The following is a 23,863-nucleotide window of genomic DNA, read 5'->3' on the forward strand; positions in this document are numbered from 1 at the left end:
TGATCTCAGTCAGGGTCTGCGCAGCACCCGGCGCGACGGGGCGCTGATCTCAGTCAGGGTCTGCGCAGCACCCGGCGCGACGGGGCCCTGATCTCAGTCAGGGTCTGCGCAGCACCCGGCGCGACGGGGCCCTGATCTCAGTCAGGGTCTGCGCAGCACCCGGCGCGACGGGGCGCTGATCTCAGTCAGGGTCTGCGCAGCAGCCGGCGCGACGGGGCCCTGATCTCAGTCAGGGTCTGCGCAGCACCCGGCGCGACGGGGCGCTGATCTCAGTCAGGGTCTGCGCAGCACCCGGCGCGACGGGGCCCTGATCTCAGTCAGGGTCTGCGCAGCACCCGGCGCGACGGGGCGCTGATCTCAGTCAGGGTCTGCGCAGCACCCGGCGCGACGGGGCCCTGATCTCAGTCAGGGTCTGCGCAGCACCCGGCGCGACGGGGCCCTGATCTCAGTCAGGGTCTGCGCAGCACCCGGCGCGACGGGGCGCTGATCTCAGTCAGGGTCTGCGCAGCACCCGGCGCGACGGGGCCCTGATCTCAGTCAGGGTCTGCGCAGCACCCGGCGCGACGGGGCCCTGATCTCAGTCAGGGTCTGCGCAGCACCCGGCGCGACGGGGCCCTGATCTCAGTCAGGGTCTGCGCAGCACCCGGCGCGACGGGGCCCTGATCTCAGTCAGGGTCTGCGCAGCACCCGGCGCGACGGGGCCCTGATCTCAGTCAGGGTCTGCGCAGCACCCGGCGCGACGGGGCGCTGATCTCAGTCAGGGTCTGCGCAGCACCCGGCGCGACGGGGCGCTGATCTCAGTCAGGGTCTGCGCAGCACCCGGCGCGACGGGGCCCTGATCTCAGTCAGGGTCTGCGCAGCACCCGGCGCGACGGGGCCCTGATCTCAGTCAGGGTCTGCGCAGCACCCGGCGCGACGGGGCCCTGATCTCAGTCAGGGTCTGCGCAGCACTCGGCGCGACCGGGCCGGTTTGAGCCTCTAGCTGTCACAGAATAAATGTAACTCCCCTCCGCATCTCAGGGACTGAGCCCGGGATCCCTGCAGGTAAAAGCAGATTCCTGTGTCTGAGCTAAAGGAGCGGCTGTGGCAGCGCCAAGGCTACAGGCCACTCACAAACCTCTTGATGGCTCTGGCCACTAGGAGGAGCCAGAGAGCCACACAGGGTTCGTGTGAGTCACACCAGTGACAGCAAAAGTCAATTGTCCCCATGAACCTCTTGTTCCATATCCTGCTCCATAGATTTCAAGGCCAGAAACGGCTGTTCTGACCCCTGCATCAGCTAGGCTGGCAATGCCCCCCAGCCACTGAGTGATGGAGAGTCAGTCAGCTCTTCCCCATGTGCGCCTCCGTTCCAGGCCAAATGTGACCAGCATCGGCTCTTGGCCCTGGGGTTCTGGCTTGGCCTTTGTCTGTGGGATGGAGGCAGGGCCGGCTCCAGGCACCAGCCGAGCAAGCTCGTGCTTGGGGCGGCAGATTGTACGAGGCGGCATTCGGCCCAATCCTAGGGCGGCATGGCCGCTTTTTGTTATTGTTGTTGTTCCGCTCCGGCCGCCCTGTAGGGGGCGGCGGTGCAGAGGAGGGGAGCGCCCTGCAGCAAGCCCGGCAGGGCAGCCCGCGTCCTTCCCTCCCAGCCGACCGCAGTGCGGAGCCCTCCCGGCAGGCGGCTTGGCGGTTGGGGCCGCTGACAGCACCCCACTGAAGCCCTGGCCGCCCCCTTCTCTCTCTCCCCCCGCTCTCTCCCCCGCTAGCCGGGGCACCAGCGCAGGGAGTCCCCCTGCACCCTGGCTCCGGCCACGCCGCAAGTTTTTTTTTTTGTTTTGTTTGTTTGTTTGGGGCGGCAAAAAAGCCAGAGCCGGCCCTGGATGGAGGAACCCCTTGCTCCCAGATGGGGAGTGGCTGAGAGACTGGGATTGAGCCCCTTTGGGATCCTCCTTCGGAGGAGCTCTTCCAAGGGGCTCCCTGAGTCTCGGGGTGTCCAGACTAGCCTTGTTCTCATAGCTCCTCTCTGACACGCCATGCCCCATAACTGGGTATAGTCTCCTCACTGCGGTATGCACAGGGGACCTCCCTCTCCCCACTGGTTATACACCCAGGGCTGCCTTAGTTCTCAGCCCCTGCGTCCTGCAGGGAGCGCCCAGCCAGCTGGTTTCCTCCAGGACTCCTGGGTCCTCGCTAGGGCAGCTGCATCTAGGGGGCTGCCCACGTGAGCCACGTTCGCTAGCAGGAACTGGGCTGACACCGCTGCCCCAGCCTGCATCTCAGGACCCTTGGGCACTAGCCTTAGGGACCCTGAGGAGCTGGGGCACCCGTTCCTGGGGTCAGTCACTGCCCCCATTTCTCCTCACCTGTGGGACTTCTTGCAGCAGGGGGCATTAGCTGGGATAACAGCCTGCAGGGGGCACACCCTGCCCCTGCTGGGGCGGGGACGGATACTGGGCTGGATGGGGGGGAGACGGGGACCTGTACAGCAGGACAGGGCAGTGGGTCCATCTGGGGGCAGGCAGTAAGTGACACATGGACACGCCCCTGTTTAGTCTTTGTAGATAGTTCCCCCTCCCAGGTTTTTTGCTGTTTTATTGGTCACTCGCACTCAGTCCATGGGCACCCCCGTGCACCTGCCCCACCCCCCACTCTGTCCACAGAGCCATGCCATGTCCCCCCCGCTCAGGCCACAGGCTTCACCTCACCACACGCACACGCACGCTTCGGCCACAGGCTCCTCCTCCACTTACGTTCCTGCTTGGCTCCCCATTCAGTCCACGGCCCCCGCCAGGTACCCCGGCTCAGTCCATGGGCCCCGCCCCTGCTGAGTCCCCGGGCCCTGCCCCGCCCCATCTGCTCAGTCCACGTCCACCTGCTGAGTCCCCGGGCTCAGTCCATGGGGCCCTGAAAGATGAGGCGCACAAATCCCCGCTCGCCTGTGAGCCAGGTGCCGCAGAAGGGGCAGGCAGCATGGAAGGCGTGGGTGCCGTGGGGCAGCGGGATCTGGGCCCAGTACTGCACAGTCTTCTGGGAGCATACGTGGCCGCAGGGGCAGAAGGCGTGGGTGGGCCGGCCTGCGTCCAGGTACAACCCGGCCTCGCAGCCCAGCCAGAGCGGCACGTAGGGCCCGGCTCGGCGGCACATGGGGCACTCCCGCTCCAGCCCCCCCTTCTCCTTGCGGAAGCCCCAGTTGTGGTAGCCGTGGACATGGCCGCAGTTGACGTAAACCCAGGGCTGCTGTTTGTCCACCACGCCGCGCTGGGCCAGGCTGGGGAAGGCCAGCGTGTTGAAGCCCACGGGGCACTGGGGGCGGGCGGCATTGGTCTCCTGGCGCAGCGCCTCCAGCTGCTTGAGGGTGGGCGTCAGCAGCAGCCCCGCTGTGGTCCGCCACAGCAGTGTGGCCCCGCACAGGTCGATGAGCGAGCCGTCCTGCAGCACGTTGGACTCGGTCTGCACCTGCAGGACATGGGCATCGGGGAGCCGGGGGCATAAGAGCATCAGTTCCAAGGGAGGGAGGTTAAGCTGTGGGGGCTGGGGAGGGGAAAGGGGGAAGTCAGGACGGACCAAGGGAGGGAGATATCTGCTCCAGACAGGTGGGGCGGGGTCAAGTTGGAGGGGCGTTTGGGGAAGGATCACCAGACTGGAGGTGTGTGGGGGAGGGGGCTCAGGCTAGGGGGAGGATACAAGGCCAGGGGGCATGACACATGGGGCTGGGAGGGGTGCTCCTGAGAGGGCAAGAGCACCAGGCCAAAGGGCTGGGGGTTTGTTCCAAACCAGGGGCATCCCTCTGGGTGCTGAGTCCATCCTGGATTGGCAGGTGGGAGGTTTCCTCTATGACCACCAAAGGGACTGGGGCCTCCCACAGACTTATAGTCAGGTCCCTGCAACCCCCAGCTGGGTGTGGGAGCACCCCCTGGGCAGGAGGAACCTCCTGGAGGGGTGGGGCAGGGGCCCCCCTTTGGCAGTGAACGGGGCCCTCCAGGAGGGTGTTGGGGGCCCCATGTACCAGCTTGCCCTGGTGCAGGTTGGAGCTCCCTGGGGAGTGCAGGGAATGGGGGACCCCCAGGAGGGATGACGTGGGCCCCACGTACCAGCTTGCCCCGCTGCTGCGCGGAGCGGCTGTCACGCAGGGCGTACACATTCCCACACACCGAGATCTCGCGCCAGACGCCGGGTGCCGAGTCCTCACTGAAGCCCCCTATGGGGTGCATCACCAGCACCCCATTGGTCGTCAGCCCATCCATCAGCCCGTCCGGCGTCCTCCACTTGGCCGCCCTCTCCTGCCAATGAGAGCAGCCAGGGGTCATGGCAATGCGGGGGGGGGGGGGGGGGGGGAGAGACACGACTCCTTACAGCTCTTCCCCTGAATCCCCCCATCTGGACCCAGCTCCTTGTTCCTCCCCCAAGGGGGCCATCTGCCCCCATCCTCCTCCATGCCCAACACATGCACCCAGCACCCTCCAGGACCCAGAGGCTCCCAGTACCTTCACTAGGGCCAAGTAACCCTGCTACTCATGGGCCCCAGCCCCCTGCATTATTCCCAGTGATCCAGGGCAAGGGCGACCCTTACAGTCCATTCCCCAGGGCTTGAGCCTTGCTGCCCCCCATGCTTGGACTCCCATCATACCCGGGAGAAGACCCCCAGATCCCTCAGCCACAGGGCACCAGCCTGGACCAGCACCCTGCCCAGCGATGACCCATGGCTCCTGCTCCCCCTCCAGTATTCCCTCGGGGTTCACAGCCACTGAGGGCAGGGACCTCAGGCACCTGCTTCCCTGAACAAATGCCCCGAGGACCAGCTGCCCTGGGGCTAGATTGAAGCCAGCACCACCTAGAGGGAAAGGCCCTGTGTCCCATTCCCTGACCCCTGAGCCAGGCAGTGCCCCTGGTCGGGGGCTGGATTGCAGCCAGCGCCCCTGAGAGGGGAGGTCCCCTCTCAACACTGTCAGGACTCACTCACTCCAAGGAAGATGTTGCGCGAGGAGTCGAAGCCTGCGGCGTAGATCCGGGCGGTGTAGGGAGGGCTGCGCTCACAGATGATGCGGCAGGCATAGCGGGAGATAGTGCTTTGGGCCGACTGCCCCTCACTGGCGCAGCTGCCCCCGGGTGCCGTGTCCGTCACCACAAAGTCGATCATGTTCTCCGTGGAGCGGCCAATCTGTACAGACATTAGTTCTGAGCGACCAGCTTCCTCCTGCCCCCTCCGGGCTGAGAGGCAGCTACCTCTGGGGTGGGATGTGGGGGCTGTTTATACAGGGATCCCTCACCCAATACTGACATGCAGACACCTCTGGAGTAGGGTGTCGGGGCTGTTTATACTGAGATTCCCCTCACCTGGCGCTGAGATGCAGCCACCTCTGGGGTGGGCATGGGGGCTGGTTAAACAGGGATCCCTTACCCACCACTGAGATGCAGCCACCTCTGGGGTGGGCATGGGGCTGCACAGCAATAATGCCCAACAGTCTAGGTCAGGATGTGAGTGAGAACTGCAGGTGGAGGCTTCAGGGAGGCAAAATGGGATCCATGGAGTCAGTGTCTGGCTCAGAAGGGCCAGACAAGGGCTTTGATGGGCACAAAGGGGAGGCTCTAGCCAAGCCTTGGCTCCTAGCCTGTTCTGCCTGCTGTTGCCACAAGGGGGCACCCTGACCCCAGCCTAAATTAAGCAGTGGTGGAAGAGGCAGTGGCTGAGCTAAGATGTCATGGGCAAGTGGCTATGGCGGGGGGGAAGCCACAGTGCATTGTGGGTAGCTACGGTGTGGTACCTGGAACATGTCCGTATCGCAGTCATGCGTATATTCCACAATCACCGAGTGGCTGCGGGACAGTGTGTAGGAGATGCTGTGCTGGCCCTTGTTACTGAGCGCCTGGGGGAGCAGAGAGCATTACTTGAGCCAGATGGCCCCAGCACCACCCCTATGCCCCATTCCCTGTCCCCCCAAGTCAGATGAGAGCTGGCGCCCCCTAGTGGGGAAAGGGCCCGTATCCCATTCCCTGTCTCCCCCCGCCCCACCCCACCCTGAGCCAGCCAGTGTCCCCTGCCCTGGGGCTGGATCAGAGCTGGCGCCCCCCAGTGCTGTGTCTATGTGCAGTATCTCCCCTTGGTGGCCAAAGCAGGCAGCAGCACTGCCTGGGAGCCTGCTGGAAGCCATGGCCATGGGGCAGTGGTTGCAGGGGCATGGCTCACCTTAGAGACAAGGGGGGTGGAGATGTGGTGTATCACATCTGGCTTCACCCCATTGGCCTTCGGCCTCTTGAAGAGTGCGATGCGGCTGCGGCGTCGGCCCTTGTCCCCACTGGCCAGGGAGCCATTGTATCTGTGGGTTGGGAGGTTAGTCCCATACAGACACTGTTCCCCCCCACACACCACCCTCCCCTCCTGAGCCAGCACAAGGCCCAGCCCCCACCATGCCAGACACTCCTCTCTGGGCCCAGGATGGCAACACAAGCAAGAGAAACCAGGTGTCATGGCAGTGCCGAACCCCTCCCCCGGGGGCCAGCACAGCAACACCAATGAGCAAAGAATTCTGGGATAGCCGGGAATGGGTCTGGGAGCCCAGCCCTGCCTGCTGCCTGACTAGTACCTTAGCAGCATACAAAGGGTTAAACAGTGCTTCTAAGGAAGGCAGCAGTCCCAGCACCGCCAAACACACATGGTGCTGGGTGTTGCACAGACACAAAGTGAGCGAGAGTCTCTGCCCCAAAGAGCTCACAGTCTGAATAGCCAAGGAGTGGGAGGGAAACTGAGGCTCCAAAAGGGGATGGGACTTGCCCAAGGTCAGTGGCAGACCTGGGAATAGAACCCAGGTATCCTGAGTCCTGTCCAGGCAAGGTGCCCACTCCAGCTGGACCTGTGTTACCAGAGAGGGCTCTTGTTTGCCTCATCCCTCCATAATAAACCAGCCCCAGCATCCCCAAGAGACCCTACAATAACAAACCAGTGTGCATACCGAGCACCCCTGGAGATGCTACAACAAGCTGGCCTGCACAGCCCCAATGCTCCTAGAGACTCTAGACAGACTAACAAACCAACCTGCATATCCCCAGGGCTCCCCCCATCACACCTCATCCCTAGTCCCCACTCACCCCAGCACAATGAGCTCTCCATACTTCACCGCCTCTTTGTTCAGCAGGGAGCCCTCTCCAGCAGAGGGGAAGACCCGGGAGCCCTTGGGGCAGGAGCGCCGCAGATCCAGGGACTGGGAGCTGACGGCCTCGGGGCTGCCCTCCAGCACCATCCTGCAGAGAGAGAAGAGGGGATGAAGTGGTAATTAATGCAACCTGGGGCTTAGATCCCATCTCTCTATCTACCCTTCTGTCCATCCATCCCCCTACACCCCCATCTAGTTGTTGTTCCAATGGTTAATTACCTTCACTGTTAAAAATTTGCACTTTATTTCTACTCTGAATTTGTCTAGCTTCAACTTCCAGCCCTTGGTTCTTGTTAGATCTTTGGCTGCGAGGCTGAAGAGCTCTCTATTATCACATTGCTGTTCCCCACCTAGGTACTTCTAGACTGAGGTCAAGTCACCCCTTAACCTTCTCTTTGTTAAGCTAAACAGATTCAGCTTATGGAGTCGCTCACTACAAGGCATGTTTTCCAGCCCTTTATTCATTCTGGGTGGCTCTCCTCTGAGCCCTCTCCAATTTAGCAGCATCCCTCTTGCATTGTGGGCACCAGAACTGGATGCAGGATTCCAGCAGCAGCCGCACCAGCGCCACACCCGGAAGTAACAGAACCTCCCTCCTCCTATTTCAGACTGCCCTGGTTACACACCCCAGCATCACCTTAGCCCTTTTGAACACAGCTTTGCACTGGGAGCTCATGTTCAGCTGATTATCCACTGTATTTGGATGGGTGGATGGTGTGCGTCTGGGGGGAGGAAGGAAGTGGGTCCCAACCACATGGCAGGTAAAGTGTTAACCTCCCCACCCCTTTCTCCTCCCACCTCCCCTATGTCCAACAGGAACACAGAAAGCTGAGCAGCTCAGGACTCTGCCCCCTCCCTTGTCCATCCCCACCCTGACATTGCCAGGACAATGCCCCTAACACTTAACCTCTTGTCACTATGGCAACACTCCTGAGCTCTCCCAACCCCATGTTACCATGGCAACACCCCTGATTTCTGATATCCACTTGGCATCATGGCGATGCTCCAGACCAAAACAACCCCATTGTTTCCATGGCAACATTCCTGAACTGGAATCCCTGTCATCACAGTGACATTTTAGATCTTTAATACCCCTCTTGTTACCAGGAAAACACTTTCCCTTCAGTCGGTCCCCCCTCACTCAGGCTGGGTCAGAGCCAGCCCCCTAGAAGGGAAAGACCCCACATCCTATTCCCCCTCGCCCCCTCACCAGCTGATCCTGAAGGCCAAAACCCTCCCTGCTCTGAGTTGCCCCTATGGATTGCCATGGGTTGCCCATGTGCAGAGGCCTGTGCAGCCCCCAGATGCTGGCTCTCCGGCCTTCCCCTGCAATGGGATCCATGCCACACAAGGCCAGCTGTGCCAGGCAGTGAAGCCTAAGCGAGGCAGGGGAACCTGGGGAAGGGACGAGGATAGCGAGTTTTCTCATCCCCCCAGAGCAGCATAGGACGCAGGGGATGCAGGAAGGATCGCTGGTCTGTGGGGTTCCCTGGGATGTAGGGGCAGCTGTGGGCATTGAGGCTCGGGATGTGGGTAGCTGCAGGGACTCATCGGGTACCACAATGCAGTGCCTCCCAACTGTCATCCCACCCGCCCATGGACAGGAGAGGCCCACTGGCTGGGAGGGAAGGCGAGAGTCTACGGACTGGTTTCTTTGGTCTGTACATATCTGTATGGGGGGAGGAAACATCTGTTTCTAATATCTCAACTGTAACATCAACCATCCACACACACACCTGACATGACACACAGACACCCCCGTCACCCCACACAGACACACCTGAAATGACACACAGACACCCCCGGCATCACACACAGACACCCCATCACCATACACAGACACCCCGTCACTACACACAGACATACCTGAAATGACGCAGACACATACCCCTGATACTACACACCTGAAACGGCAGACATAGACACACCTGGCAACACCCCCCCCCCGACACCACATACCCATCCCTTACACACACGCAGGATAAACATCCTTCACCCCACCCCCTTTGAAAAGCAAGAAGCCAAACAACCCTCACCAAAACAACATAACACAACAATTCCTGGTGTCATCACAGGGAGAGACATTCTAACTCAACAACACAACCCTATCCCAACACACACACAGGGCTGCAAGGGGCTCCCCACACGTGCACAAGGACAACACAACCTCTTTTCCCCAAACACAAACAGACAGGGAAGGAGCAAGGGCTGCCCTCCCACTCAACACAACTCCCAAACACACACAAATGGCAGGGGATCCCCTTCCAACACAATGCCACCACAACTCCCTCCCAGCACACACAGGAGTGGGGTGAGCAGGCGCTTCCCTTCCCACCAACACAACCCACATGGAGAAGAGCAAGGGGCTCCCCTCCCAGGCACCACCCCCCAGCAACACAACCGGCTCCCCAAACACACACAAACAGGGAGCGGGCAGTGGCTGCTGCAGCTGCTGGCAGCAATTGCCTGGGAGCCAGGTGATCCCCGCACCTCCTCCAGCCAGACACAGACTGCAGCCCCGGTGTGGGTGTGCAGAGAGCCATTTGGTCCCCAAGCCACAGATGGGTGTCTGTGTCAGGGGTGAGATAGGAGGGAGGGGGGCCGGGATCAGGGGCTGGGGATTAAGTGACTGCGGGCTGCTGGGAGGCGGGAAGGGATGTAGCTGTGGAGGTGTCCCTATCTGACCCTTTGGTTTGGATCTAACACACATGGTGCAAAAGAAACAACCCCCTCCCCTCCAGCCAACAAACGCGTGTGTGAGTGAGACAAGGAGGGGAACTGATGGTGCAATCAGATCTCAAGGAGAGAGAGAAACAGATGGAGTGGATGGGATAGATAGATAGATAGATAGATAGATAGATAGATAGATAGATAGATAGATAGATAGATAGATAGATACAGGGCTGTGGCGGGAGGGATGGTTGCAGGGCTGGGGATGGAGGAAGGGAGGGAGGGATGGTTACAGGACTGGGGAGGGAGGGATGGTTACAGGGCTGGGGATGGAGGAAGGGAGGGAGGGATGGTTACAGGACTGGGGAGGGAGGGATGGTTACAGGGCTGGGGATGGAGGAAGGGAGGGTTACAGGACTGGGGAGGGAGGGATGGAGGGATGGCTGCAGGGCTGTGAAGGGAAGGACAGAGGAGGTGACCCTGGCTGACACTGAGGTTCCCATCTCCAGCCGCCCCTCTGCTTCTGTCTCCCCCCATGTAATCCCCCCAGCAGCCCCGACCCCCCCCCGCTTACCCCTCGGCGCGGCCCCAGCTCCCCCGCAGCCTGGCTCAGCAGCCGCCTGCGTCGCGCCGCCAGGATGAATAGCCCTGCATTGCTGCTGTCTCCGCCGGCAGTGCTGGAGCGGAACTGCCCTCCCCCCGGGGCGGGGTGTGAGTGGGGGAGGCCCCGAGACCACCACGGCCACCCCCGCCCCTCCCTGCCCTGCCCCCGCCTCCCCCCCACCCCATCGCAGGCAGGGATCCCCCCAGCCACGCGTGCATGCACCCCCTGCCCGCAGCCGCTGCGTCACTCGTGGGGGGATGGGGCGAGGCGCTTTTATTACTATGCAGGTGCGAGAAGGGATGGAAAAGGCTAGAACTGGGGGGGGGGGGATCGGAGCCGGAGCGGGGGGGCTGAGTTGATCGGGGGAAGCAGAGCCGGATGGGGGCACTGAAGCTGGATTAGAGTTGGATTGGGGGCTGAGCTGATCCGGAGAAGGGAAGCTAGAGCTGTATTGAGGGGACTGAAGCTGAATTAGGGGCTGAGCTGATCAGAGCTGGATGGGTGGGGGGGGAGCAGAGCTAGACTGGGGGGCAGGGCGCTTGCTGTGGGTTGGGGGGCATGAGAGTCTGTGCATTGGTCTCCCCTTCCTGCTGAGCAGTGATGCTCGGGGGGGGGGGGGGCGGTATATGGACCCTCCCACACACACTAGGAACTCCCCGTGGACTTCGAGCTGGGTTTCTGCCCTATCTCCATTATGGGGGCCTGGGGACACATTGAGGGGCCAGTGGCCTCTGCAAACTCTTAACTGTGCCTCAAAATTTCCTTGGCCTCCTGTATCCTTCTTTGCCCATTAGGAGGAGGACAGTGAAGGCTGGTTCAGGGGCCAGGGCACTGGCCTGGGTTCACTTCCCTTTCCCACCAGCCTCCTGGTGTCCCCTTGGCCAAGTCACTTTTTTGGCTGATGCACAATGGGCCAGATCCATTCTGGGTTGGTTGAATGGTTGGTTCCCCTCTCCCCCCACCACCATCTTCCTCTGAAGCATCAGGGCTGGCCACAGCTGGAGACAGGACACCAGGAGGAGGATGAGGAAAGGTGGGCGCTGGACTCTGAGCCTGTTCACAGAATCTTTTCTCTAGCTGCCAAGCTGGTGCATGCTGCCCAGATGCTCAGGGCTGGCGCTTCCATTTAGGCGACCTAGGCGGTCGCCTAGGATGCCAGGATTTGGGGGGGCGGCATTTCGGAGGCGGGGGGTCCTTCCACGCTCCGGGTCTTCGGCGGCAATTCTGTGGCGGGTCCTTCACTCACTCTGGGACCCGCTTCCGAAGTGCCCCAAAGACCAGGAGCACGGAAGGACCCCCCCGCCGCAGAATTGCCGACGACTGGGAGCGCGGAAGGACCCCCGCCTAGGGCACCAAAAACCCTGGCACCGCTCCTGCAGATGCTCAGGGTCCAGCTGATCACCAGGCTAGGGGATGGGAAGGAATTTTCCCCAGGTCAGATTGGCAGGGACTTTGGGGGGATTTCACCTCCCTCTGCAGCATGGGGCACAGGTCGCCTGCTGGGATCCCCTGGGCATGACTCACCTCAGCAATTCCCTGCCACTGCATTAGCCCCGGGCATTGCGGGCACCTCAGCCTCCCCTGTTCTCTGCCTGGGGCTCACAACAGGTTAGTCTCTGGAGACTGAAATGCTTTGGTTTAACTAAGGTCTTGGGGCTCAATAGAGGGGGAATTGGGTGAGAGGTCAGGCCTGTGCTAGACGGGAGATCAGGCTGGATGATCTATCGGTCCCTGCTGGCCTTAAGCGCTAGGAATCTAGAGCCCCGAGGGTATGTCTGTCCAGCAAGTAGACGCCCACAGGCTGCAGGGCTGTAAACTTGCTGGGCAGACATTCCGGCTCCAGCTGGAGGCAGGGGAGCCTCCCCCCTCTTGGGGTCCCAGAGCTTCGGCTCCAGCCCAAACCTGAATGTTTACACAGCAATTTTACAGCCCTGCAACCAGAGCCCCATTAGACCAAGCCAGCTGATGTGGGCCAGGCCGGGGTGTGTAGACTGGGCCTCAGTTCCCCCTCTGTGCAGTGGGGCTCACAGCGCTGCCCTGCCTCCTGGGGGGAAGGGTTGAGAGAGAGGTGCTGAGCCCCTGCGGCGATGGGGGCAACCCAGACAGTATGACCTCTCCCCCCTTGACCCAGTGACTGCCCCAAGAAGCAGACCCCCGTCATGAGCCGCCAGGAGTCCCTGGGCTGTCGCTGTGTGTGTGGCTCTAGCTGCAAGGTGAATACTGAAAGCAGCTTTTCCCGCGGAGGGAGAGGCAGTGCCCCCCCGCCCCCCGCGCCTCCCGCTTTGCCCCCGCCCCACACACTTTTCTGATTCTCCCCAGCAGGGGGCAGCAGCGCGTCGCACACAGACACACCCCGCCCCCGACGCGGTCCCAGCCCAGGACGTTACATCAGCGGGGCTGGTTTCCTGCGCTGGGAGCCGGGTCACTGGGCTGGTACCGCGGTTCCGTGGCTCAGACGGCGCAGGGCAGCGAGAGGCGGAGCCCCCATGGACAGCCAGGGCCGCAGGGTGGTGGTGTGCGACAATGGCACGGGGGTGAGTGTGCAGCCCCGGCCCCACCCCTGGCTGGGTGCAAGGGCGGCCGTGAGCCGCGGCTCGGGACCTAGACCCGGCCCAGCCTCGCTGCCACCGCGGTTCGGGGTGGGGATCGGGCCCCGGGAGGAGCAGGGGGAGATCGGGCCCTCCCACTGGCACCGGCAAGAAGCAATCGGCTTAAAGGGTTTTGCAGCCGCCGGAAGAGCCTCGCCCCGCTCCGCTCCCCGGGGTGCGGTGCGGGGTCCCGGCTCTCCGGTGAGGGAGGTGGAGGAGCAGATGGAGTAACTGGGCCAGTGTGGCCTGTGGGTGCGGTGACTGTTTCGGCTTGGCCGGCAGTTCCCCTGGCCGGACAGGGTTCGCCCGGCGGTGCTGGCCCGGGTGGGGAAGGGGCCCAGCGACTCCGCCAGCATCTCAGCGTTGGCGCTTCCTGTTTGCCCATTTCTGTTAATTATTTGCATTACGGTGGGAGCTGCACTCCCAGCCTGAAATCAAGGGCCCTTGTGCCAGACCCACTGACCAAGCTTAGAGCCCCCTTGTGCCCGGTGCTGCCCAGCCACCCAGTAAGAGACAGTCCTTGCCCTGCAGAGCTCACCATCTAAATAGACAAAGGGTAGGAAGGGAAACTGAGGCAGGAAAAGGGACTTGCTGGAGGTCACAAAGCAGCTCAGGGGCAGGGCCAAGAATAGAACCCAGGAATCTCAGCTATCAGCCCACCCTGACTCATCCCCTCTGCTGAATTGCTTTGTGTAGGGGGAACTATGTATATCCAGTATAAGCAAGGCACCTCCATTGGTGAGAGGGAAGCATTAATACTGTTAGACAAGGCAGTGGTAAGACCACATCAGGAATACTGTGTGCAGTTCTGTTCACCCCATTCCACAGAGAAACTGGCTCCTAGGCTGATCAGAGGAATGGAGAGCCGATCTTAGGGGAGGAGCCTGAAAGAGCCGAGTCTCTTCAGCCTGGCCAGAGAAGGGATCTGCTTGCTCCCTCTAAGGAAACCCCAGAGGGAGAAGAGCTATTGAAGTTTAAGTGGGCATAAGAACAAATGGGGTTAAACTGGCCAGGGAACAGCTGAGGCTAGAAGTGAGAAGAAGGTTTGTGCCCCTCACAGGAGGGAGGTTCTGGAACAGCCTCCCCCAGCAGTGGGGGGCAAACACCCCCCCCCCCCCGGAGGTGGATTCTCAAGGCAGGGTAGAGATGACCTCCTTGTCTAGAAAGTCCTTTCAGTCCTGTCTAGCCCTGTAGAAGAGCAGGCTCACTCTGGTGCTCTCCCTTGTGGAGAACTGAGGGGTAACAGCTCTTTCCTTGCTACTTCCCCTGCCCATGGTCACACCAACCATGGTGGAGTTCCTTTTCTCACCACTCAGCCAGCTCACACCTCGGTTCTACCCCTCCCCTTTTGGGTACCAAAAGCTAAACTAACAGCAGTCCCCATCCTTACGCTGGATCTTTGGCACTCGACTCCAGGCTCTGTGGTCCCTACAGCCTCTCTTTCAGTCACCAGTATCCCCTTCTCAGAGGCCTCACACTACCTCCCCCAGGGGCTGGTTGGGGGGTTCAGTCCAGGGCCCCTAGCATATGCAGCCAAGCTCTGTGCTATCAGATGCCTTGTCACTGTCTCCCGGGTCTCTATCCTACCCCTTAGCCTTTCTTCAGGCCTCATCCCCAGCTCCCCTCTGGGCTCTTTAACAAGCTCCCAGGGCTGCTCCCAGAGATCTGGGCCCTACCCTTGGGTCAGGTCAGCCACAGGAACTTGCTTCAATCTGGTGCCTTCCCAGCACCCCCATCAGATCCTTACTAGGCCACTCAAGGCACTCTCGTGTCTCAGCCCCTCCCCCACCAGGATGTAGAGTTCTTCCACCTTTTTTTTAGCTCCACCCCACTTCCTCTTTTTATAGCTCCATCCGGCTCCCCCCCAGCTGAGCTTCATCTTCACTGAGGCCTGGCCCACCTTCCAGGTGCAGCCAGCTGTGTTAATTGGGCTCTCAGGCCCACATTAACCCTTTCATCACCTGTGTGGGGCAGACCCCCACTTCCATAGGCACTCCTCTGTCTGTCTGTAAAGAAGCCTCTGTGTGTGATATACATTACAGCGAACATCGTAAGAGCCTTTTCTTCAATATTTCCAAGTGAGAAACTCTTTTTAACCTGCTTCATTGGAGAGCTTTGCCATGAGGTGAAGGCTGAGAGAAGGCAATGCTGGTTCACACAAGGCGTATTTAGCCTGTGGGACTCACTGCCACAGGACATTGTTGAGGCTGAAAACTCAGCAAAGTCCAAGAAGGGATTGGTCATTTCTGTGGAGAAGCAGAATCGGCAGAGTTGGAATTGTTGATTCTGACATAAATCCTGGCGGGATGAAACCTCAGGCTCCAGGGTTTGAGCTAATCTCTACCCATTAGTGAGAGAGCAGGGGGAGGCTAATGTGAGGCAGATTATTCCCCATTGCCTACTGCAGGAGTCTTACACCTTCTACTGACCAATTCCACTGGCAATGGTCACTGTCAGAGACAGGATTCCGGGCTAGAGGGGCCTTGACTCTGAGCCAGTCTAGCAATTGCTATGTGAGTTCCGCAGGTTAACAGCTATGCTGTGTGTTCGGCAGGGAACTCCGGCACTGCTTGCTGGATCTATCCAAGCGTTTGTCAGAAGTGTCTACAACCTGGCTGTCCTCACCAGGGCCCCGATCTCAGCTGCGTGCAGCACCCAACACAAGGGGTCCCAATTCAGCCCGGGGGGAGGGGCTCTGTGCAGCACCTGGTACAGTGGGGGCCCTGATCTTGGTCAGAGTCTGTGCAGTGCCTGGCACAGTGGGGGCCCTGATCTCAGTCGGGGTTGGTGCAGCGCCTGCACAATGGGGCCCTGATCCTGGTCAGGGTTGGTGCAGCGTCTGGCACAGTGGGGGCCCTGATCTCAGTCGGGGTTGGTGCAGCGCCTGCACAATGGGGCCCTGATCCTGGTCAGGGTTGGTGCAGCGTCTGGCACAATGGGGGCCCTGATCTCAGTCGGGGTTGGTGCAGCGCCTGCACAATGGGGCCCTGATCCTGGTCAGGGTTGGTGCAGCGTCTGGCACAATGGGGGCCCTGATCTCAGTCGGGGTTTGTGCAGTGCCTGGCACAATGGGGCCCTGATCTCGGTCGGGGTCTGTGCAGCGCCTGGCAGGATGGTAGCCCCGCCCACACTTGCTGACTTGGGGGTTAAACGGGAGACAGGCCTGCATTATGCCAAAGCGGAAGGTAATTTGTAAATGAAACATGAAGCAAAACTCCCTTTGCAGGGAGGATGCCAGGAAAGTGCCTGTAAAAGGAATCAGAAATGAGATTCCTCTGTAAGGGCTGTTGCTCTAGAGGCTTTGGCCACGCAGAGTCTGTAGCCAGAAGAAGGGGAGATTGCCCAGAAATACAGGGTGCTGCCAGGAGCAATAGGGCCAGAGGGGATGTGCCTGTCTCCTGCAGGCTGGGTCTGCGGGTGCCTCTCTGCTGGTGTGAGTGCATGTGTTGTGCTAGCAGAAGCAGGCTCAGTTCTTGCATTTCCTCTTTCTCCACATCCGCTCGCTCGCTGCAGGGTTCACGCTCCCACAGCAGGCAGGGCCAGTCTGTCAGTGCTTTTGCTATGATTGCCCGGGCCTGCTGTTCAACATGAGGCAGAATTAATCTGCAAGCTGCGTCCAGTGGCAGAGGGTTCCACAGGTTAATGGGAGTGAGGAAGGCCTAGGGGACACTCTTGCCTAATCTGGGAACCAAGGAGCGTTGGGTGAAACTTACACTGCTCAGAGGGAGTAATGGGTCCATTGCCTGCCACCCTGGAGGGCCCAATCCCCTGGGGCAGGTGAGAGGATCAGGCCCAGTGCTTTTACACAAACTCTAATTAACTTGCAGAGCTCGCTGTCATTGGGTGTTCAGGAGGCCAGGCTTGGAGAGGTGGCAGGTCATCCACAGATCGGAACAAAATTAAGCAGCATGGTTGAGTGGGTAGTGGGGGTGGGACTGGGACTCAGGACTCTAATTGTAGCTATGCCACCATCTTCCTGTGTGACCTTCGGTGGGAGCTTTCCCCTCTTTGGGCCTCAGTTTCCCCTCCCACCCCTTGTCTGTTCAGACAGAGTTCTTCGGGGCAGGGCCTGTCTCTCACTGTAGGTCTAGGTAATACCTGGCACAATGGGGGCCCTGCTGTCATACTGCTGCTCTGACTTCTAAAGCATAGAACACAGTGAGCACCCCGAAAGGACTCACACACTATTTAAAGGGATATTATCTTAGGCCGTTACAGCAGGGGTTCTCAACCTTTTTCTTTTGCAGGCCCCCCCAACATGCTATAAAAACTCCACGGCCCTCCTGGGCTCAAACAACTGTTTTTCTGCATGGCTGGCATTAAGGGGTAGCAAGCAGGGCAATCGCCTGGGGCCCCACTCCACAGGGGCCACCACAAAACTAAGTTGCTCAGACTTTGGCTTCAGCCCCGGGTGATGGGGCTCGGGGCCCCAGGCTGCAGTCCCATGCAGCAGGGCTTCGACTTTCTGCCCTGGGCCCTAGCGAGTCTAATGCCAGCCCTGCTTGGCGGAACCACTGCTTTACAGGCCTCTAGGCACTACCCTAATACTCCTAATAGCAGGGCACACACATCGCCCTGCATGGGGATACTGGTGGAGCCTCTCCCTTGCCATGGGGGGGGGGGGGGGGGGGAAGGGAGTGGTAAGTGTCTACAAAAGCAGAAGTGTCACTTCCTCTAGACTCTGCGCCCAGGGCTACTTCCCTCCATGGCTGGGGTGGGGGAGGGGGATGGAGGTGGGGCTAGTGACCCTGTATGCATGTAGCACCTCCTGCTGGTGCTTGGGGTGCAGACAGGGAGGGTCAGGCCAGCCCGGGGGGCATTGGACACAGTTCTGTGCAGCAATTTGGCTCCGTCCCCCTGGGGCAGGGGTGTCTGGGGCTCAGGGCTGGGCCAAGAGGATTTGGGGCTGAGGGGAGAAATTCTTTAGGGATTTAAAGGGTGATACTTCCAGTGACCACCCAGCCTGGTATCCTTCTGCTCCCTACCCCCGGTCATCCTGGTGGGCCCAGCTAGCCTGGGACCCCCCCACCCCACCTCAGAACACCCTCTAGGTGTTGCGAGGGTAACAGGAGTAGCCAGGTGGCCCCAGCATGTCTCTCTGGTGTCCTTAAACCAGCTGGACGGAGGAATGGGGCAGTTCTCCCCCCAGCTTGGCCTAGTCCCCAGGTCGGGGGGATCTTGTGTGGCTGGGCGGAGACTTGGGGGGTTGTCACCTGTTTCATTTCCCTCTCTCTCTCTCCCCAGTTCGTTAAGTGCGGCTTTGCCGGCTCCAACTTCCCTGAGCACATCTTCCCCGCACTGGTCGGGCGCCCCATCATCCGCTCCACCGCCCGCGTGGGCAACATCGAGATCAAGGTCAGGCTCTGGCAGGGGGGAGCATGTCCCACAGGGGTCAGGTAAGGGGAGGGGGGCTTTGAAGGGGAGCCTTTCCTTGGAGGGAGGGGCCCTGGCCTCTGGTGGTGGCTTAGCCAAAGGGCTAGTGTCAAATCTGCCCCCTGCCCATCCCAGGACCTGATGGTAGGGGATGAGGCCAGCGAGCTGCGCTCCATGCTGGAGGTGAACTACCCCATGGAGAACGGCATCGTGCGCAACTGGGACGACATGAAGTACCTGTGGGACTACACCTTCGGGCCCGAGAAACTCAACGTCGACCCCCGCAGCTGCAAGATCCTGCTCACCGAGCCCCCCATGAACCCCACCAAGAACCGTGAGAAGATCATCGAGGTCAGGCTGGGCTGTGGGGTGGGACTGAGGGGCATCAGCACAGCCCAGGAGGAGGGGCTGCGGGGTGGGACTGAGGGGCATCAGCAAAGCCGGGGAGGGGGCTAGGTTGGGACTGAGGGGCATCAGCACAGCCCAGGGGGAGGGGGATGTGGGGCGGGACTGAGGGGCATCAGCACAGTATGGGAGGTGGGGCTGCGGGGCATCAGCACAGCCCAGGGGGAGGGGGCTGCAGGTTGGGATTGAGGGGCATCAGCACAGCCCGGGGGTGGGATTGAGGGGCACTGGCAGAGCTTGAGGGACGACAGGTGGGGAGCCCAGGGCTGGGTAGCAGGGGCAGGAGGTTGGGGCTGAAGGGCAGCGGCAGGGCTGTGCCCATGATATCTCCTCTCCCACCAGGTGATGTTCGAGACGTACCAGTTCGAAGGCGTGTATATCGCCATCCAGGCCGTGCTGACTCTCTACGCCCAGGGTGAGGGGGCGCTGGGGCTGGAGTGGGGGTGGGGGGATGAAGGGGAATGGAAGGGGCAGAGCAGGTGAGGTATGGGAGGGCCAGAGGGGGAGGGTGCAAGAGGTCTGGGGAGAGGAGAGGGGAGGGCAGAGTCAGGGGCAGTAGAGAGAATGCAGGGGAAGGTGTTACAGTGGTGAAATCTACCCTGCCGTATGGCAGGTGAGTGAACCAGTTGCCTGGGTTGCTGGCCTGGGGAACTCACTGCCAGTGGATGTCCTGGAGGCTGAGAGCTGAGCAGGGTTTGGGGTGGGAAGTGCAGGGAATGACCAGGGGAGCCCTGCTTTGGGAGGGCGGGCAGGGAGACATCCCCTCTGGGCATGTTATTTCCTGTTTGGCCACTAAGGGGCCATTGTCACCTTTCCTCTGAAGTAGCCAGTCCTGGTGCCTTTGGAGGTGGGATACCAGGGTAGATGGGCGTATTGCCTCTCAGCACAGTAACCTCTCCCTCCCGTTTTAGGCCTGCTGACTGGGGTGGTGGTGGACTCTGGGGACGGTGTGACCCACATCTGCCCTGTCTATGAGGGCTTCTCCCTGCCCCACCTCACCCGGCGGTTGGACATTGCGGGACGGGACATCACCCGCTACCTCATCAAGGTGAGAGCTGGGTGAGGGTGTGTCATAGATTTGCTAGCCGCCCGTTGGACTGCTGTGAGGGGAATCCACGCCCCAGGGTCCCTGGATGTCTTAAGCCTCCCGGAACCTAAATGGAGTCCAGCCCATCTCGAGGTGTGAGCTTTCTGGGTCCAGCTCAGCTCTCGCAGGAGCCCCGTGGCAGCTGTGAAGCAGATCTCTCACCCGGACCCCGCCCCGAGACTCACCTGCTGATCTTGTACCTCATCACACACAGCAGAGAGCTCAGATCCTGCAGACCCGACCTCCTGCCTGCAGCGCCTGCTGCTAGCTCCCCTTCCCTGGGGAGGCCTCCACCCAGCTGGGCTCAGGCAGGGCCCCTGCCTCAAGGCTACTCTGTCGAAAATGGCCCAAACCTTCCAAGAGCTCAGCTCCTCCCCTTCATAACCGTCCAGTCTCCTCTGACAGGTGACTCCCTCTCAGCTGCACCAGGCAAGCCCGACCTTGCTGCCCAGGCCGCCTCCCCCCACTACCCAGCTCTCCTGGGGGGGCCAGTCTGTTGTCTAGGGCGATGTCTGATGTCTGTGGCTGAGTGCCTCGCGTCGCCGCCGCTCTGTGTTACTGCTTTGCCCCCGGCCTTCGGACTCTCCGCCCACCGTGGGGGCAAACAGGGCGTCGTGCAGGTGAAAGGCTGCACCCCAAAGGGAGGGTCCTGCGTGAGAAGGAGCCAGGCAGCCAGTTCCTGCCCCCACTCAGAGTGCCTAGATCGTCCCCAGATCCTCACAGGAGGCCAGAGTGAGGGGTGGGACCTTTATGGGAGGGGGAGGGGCCCCAGCAGCTCCTGTTACTATGGTCTCCCCCTCTGGCAGCTGCTGGTACTGCAGGTTCCCCCCATGACTCTGTCTCCCCCTCCTGGCAGCTCCTGTTGCTGCGGGGTTATGCCTTTAACCACTCTGCGGATTTTGAGACGGTGCGGATGATGAAGGAGAAGCTCTGCTACGTGGGGTACAACATTGAGCAGGAGCAGAAGCTGGCTCAGGAGACCACAGTGCTGGTGGAGTCCTACATGGTGAGGGAGCTGCTGGGGGTGCGTCTCTGCTTGGTGGATGGGTGGGTCACTCCTGCCCCATTGAGAGACCCTTGCTGGGATGGTGGGGACCTTAGCGCAGTGGGATGCCTGGGGCGATTCTCCCACTTGGAGCAATCAGCTCAGGCTCTCTGCAGACTCAGGCAGTGTTGCTGATGGCCTCTCCCTCTGCTCCCCCCCAGCTGCCCGATGGGCGTGTGATCAAGGTGGGGGGTGAGCGGTTTGAGGCACCCGAGGCCCTATTCCAGCCCCACCTCATCAATGTGGAGGGTGTGGGTGTGGCTGAGCTGCTCTTCAACACCATCCAGGCGGCTGATATCGACACCAGGTGAGCAAGGGGGTGGGAAGTGGAGCCTGGAGCCCCTCCCCCAACACTGGGCCGCTGTGGGGGGGGGCTGCCGGCCTAGAAGGCGAGACCATTGGTGGGGATTTTGTGTGTGTGAGCTAGTAGGGGAGGTGATGATATTATTGGGGATTGAGAGGTTGTTGTTGGATCCCAGGGGGCCGATTGGAGGGGGGTTGCTGGGGAGATCCTAGGGTGTTGGGAGGTGAGTGGAGGCAATCACTGGGGTAAGCCTGTTGGGGGGGATCCTGGTGGAAGTTGTTTGGGGGTTGAGTGGGGAGCTGGGGGGTTGGGAGGGTGAGTGGAGATCCTAGGGGTGCAGTGGGGCTGAGCCTCGAGGACCCCTCCCACGGGGTGTTGTCTGTCTCACTCCATCCCTCTCCCCAGGTCAGAGTTCTACAAGCACATTGTACTGTCAGGCGGCTCCACCATGTACCCGGGCCTGCCCTCCCGGCTGGAGCGTGAGATCAAACAGCTCTACCTGGAGCGGGTGCTCAAGGGCGACGTGGAGAAGCTGTCGGTGAGTGGGCACCATGTGGGATGCATGGGCACTGCCCCACTGGACCCTAGCTCTTGCAATGGGCATGGGGCCTACAGTCTCCTCCCTGGGTGGGACAGGCCAGCTCAGCTCCCCAATGCCACCCACAATCCATTGCAGCTGACCTGCGTGGGGGGCCAAGGAGGCCCCTGCCGTGCGAGGGGGATTTGTCCAGGGGTGATGCAGGGGTTCAGAACAGCTCTTCTGGCCTGAAAATCCAGGGGTGAAATCCTGATCCCATTGACCCTGTGCCTGAGACCAGTCGGGCTCCTCCCATAGCCAAGGGGGCGGAGCCTCTTCTCCTGGCTCTGGGTTTGAATCCTGGGGATCCCGTTTTTAATAAATGGTCTTCTCTTCCCCTGCAGAAATTCAAAATCCGGATCGAGGACCCACCGCGGCGGAAGCACATGGTGTTCCTGGGGGGCGCCGTGTTGGCCGACATCATGAAGGACAAGGATACCTTCTGGCTGCAGCGAGCCGAGTACCTGGAAAAGGGGACCCGCATCCTGGAGAAGCTGGGGGTCACTGTGCGATAGGGACGCCCCCGTCTTCCCCCGCCCCCCACTAGCTCAGCCGCCCCATCTCTTCATTAACCCTTTCCTTCCTGTCAATATCGCCTTGATTCTGCCTTTCTAACAGGCCAACCAATCACAGGGCTTCTTTTGGGAACTTTTCTTCTGGGGTGGGGAGGGGGGAATAATCATGGTACCAGGGGATTGGGTCTGGGTGGGGTGGGGAAAGGGAGGGTGTGCCTCTCTCATAGGCCCAGGGCACTCTCCGTCCCAATCCCTGGGCTCTGCCCTGGCCACGCCAGTGATGTCTTCCCTCCCCCTAGGGGCCAAGCGGGCCCCTGGAGCAGCCTGCTAGAGGCAGGAGAGAGTGGGGTTCACACAAGGCTGTCTCGGGCTGGATCTCAGGGAGATGCCCCTGCTGGGGAGGGATCAGTGAGGCCAGGTAGTCCCCCACTCCAAAGCCTGGCTAACACCCTGGGGGATGTGCTGTAGGGACCAGGGGGAGGGGCTAGCTGCCCCCCCGTGGGATTGGCCCTTGGGAAGCAAATAAGGGAGTGTTGGGGGAAATTTGAGGGGAGGAATAAAGGGATCAGTGACACCCCCCAGCATCAATGACACAACAAACTGGATTGGGGTGGGGAGTGTAGCCAGCTTCAGGGGGTGGGGGGCACTTCTTTCCATGCCTCCCTCTCTCCACACTGCAATGCTGGGGTGCAGACATGGAGTGTATGCTGGGCCTGGGGCAGGATTCCCATGCGACGCATTCTCTGTATTAAACGTGGTGGAGGAAAATCACCCCCGCACACGCACAAAGCTGTAAATGGGTTTTTTTACCCTGATTTTTAAATTGTTTTTGCTTCTTAGTGTCTCTCTGTCTCCTGTCTCTGCTGGGGAGGGAGGGGTGAGAAGAAGTATATGTCCCAGCTCTGGTTCAACCACAGGCTGGCTCAGATATGGGGCCTTTCCTCTCTATGGGGCGCTGGTCCCTGTTCTGTGGCCCATGAGTGGATTGACTGCGGGGGAGGGTCCCAGCCCAGCTCCTAGTGGGACCAAGCAGCCATGTAACTGTGAGCGCTGAATCTGGCCTCCCTGGGGGATCTGCCCCCATCCCTAGGGGCAGGAGTCAGGCCTCGGGGTGGCTCCCCTGCTCCCTCCATACACATAACGGGAGATGCTCTGGGCTGGGGGGTGCTGTGATGACACAGAGTCCCTAGGGCTGCCAGGCGTGGGGCACGAGGGCATGTCCAGGTCTGGAACTCTGAGCCCCCCCATGATTGTTTCCTGGCCAAGGGGACCTTTTTAAGTGTGTGGGGGGGCTGTTTTTCCGATTACTGCCATTGGGTTGCCATGGCAACAGATGCCTGCTTGCGGCTGGGGTGAAAGTGACTGGTGGAGGGGACCTTGATTTATGTAGGAGGTGCCCAGGCCTATCCCCCTCAGCTCCCTCCTGCCCTGCGCTACACACAGGCCCCCTGTGATGAAGATGGGAACGACATGTGTGTAAATAGACTCCTAGAGTCTATCCCCAGCTCTGGGTGGGGTCTGGTGGTTAGAGCAAAGGAGCTGGGAGCCGGGACTCCTGGGGTCTA

At 60.7% G+C, this 23,863-nt stretch overlaps 2 protein-coding genes across 3 annotated transcripts; one reads left to right on the forward strand and one right to left on the reverse strand.

Annotated features, from left to right (window-relative positions):
• Positions 1 to 2,871: 2,871 nt before the first annotated feature.
• On the reverse strand, positions 2,872 to 7,217 carry PELI3 (pellino E3 ubiquitin protein ligase family member 3). Of its 2 annotated transcripts, none has more exons than XM_065408139.1 (6): positions 7,077 to 7,217; positions 6,167 to 6,190; positions 5,745 to 5,846; positions 4,943 to 5,140; positions 4,074 to 4,262; positions 2,872 to 3,438 (listed from the first exon to the last, which is right to left on the reverse strand). In XM_065408139.1, the coding sequence occupies exons 1-6, from the start codon at positions 7,215 to 7,217 to the stop codon at positions 2,872 to 2,874; spliced, it is 1,221 nt and encodes a 406-aa protein (XP_065264211.1). The 2 variants fall into 2 exon arrangements, with proteins under 2 accessions (XP_065264211.1, XP_065264210.1); XM_065408138.1 differs by having other exon boundaries at positions 6,167 to 6,296; positions 7,066 to 7,217.
• Positions 7,218 to 12,843: 5,626 nt separating this feature from the next.
• On the forward strand, positions 12,844 to 22,308 carry LOC135881941 (actin-related protein 2-B-like). The gene is made up of 9 exons (XM_065408712.1): positions 12,844 to 12,938; positions 18,237 to 18,347; positions 18,501 to 18,716; positions 19,113 to 19,185; positions 19,682 to 19,818; positions 20,714 to 20,863; positions 21,064 to 21,209; positions 21,612 to 21,744; positions 22,128 to 22,308. Exons 1-9 carry the CDS (start codon positions 12,891 to 12,893, stop codon positions 22,296 to 22,298), a joined length of 1,185 nt encoding a protein of 394 aa, XP_065264784.1. The 5' UTR covers positions 12,844 to 12,890; the 3' UTR covers positions 22,299 to 22,308.
• Positions 22,309 to 23,863: the final 1,555 nt, after the last annotated feature.

Source organism: Emys orbicularis, chromosome 7 (genome assembly GCF_028017835.1).
Source record: "Emys orbicularis isolate rEmyOrb1 chromosome 7, rEmyOrb1.hap1, whole genome shotgun sequence".
NCBI lineage: Eukaryota > Metazoa > Chordata > Testudines > Emydidae > Emys > Emys orbicularis.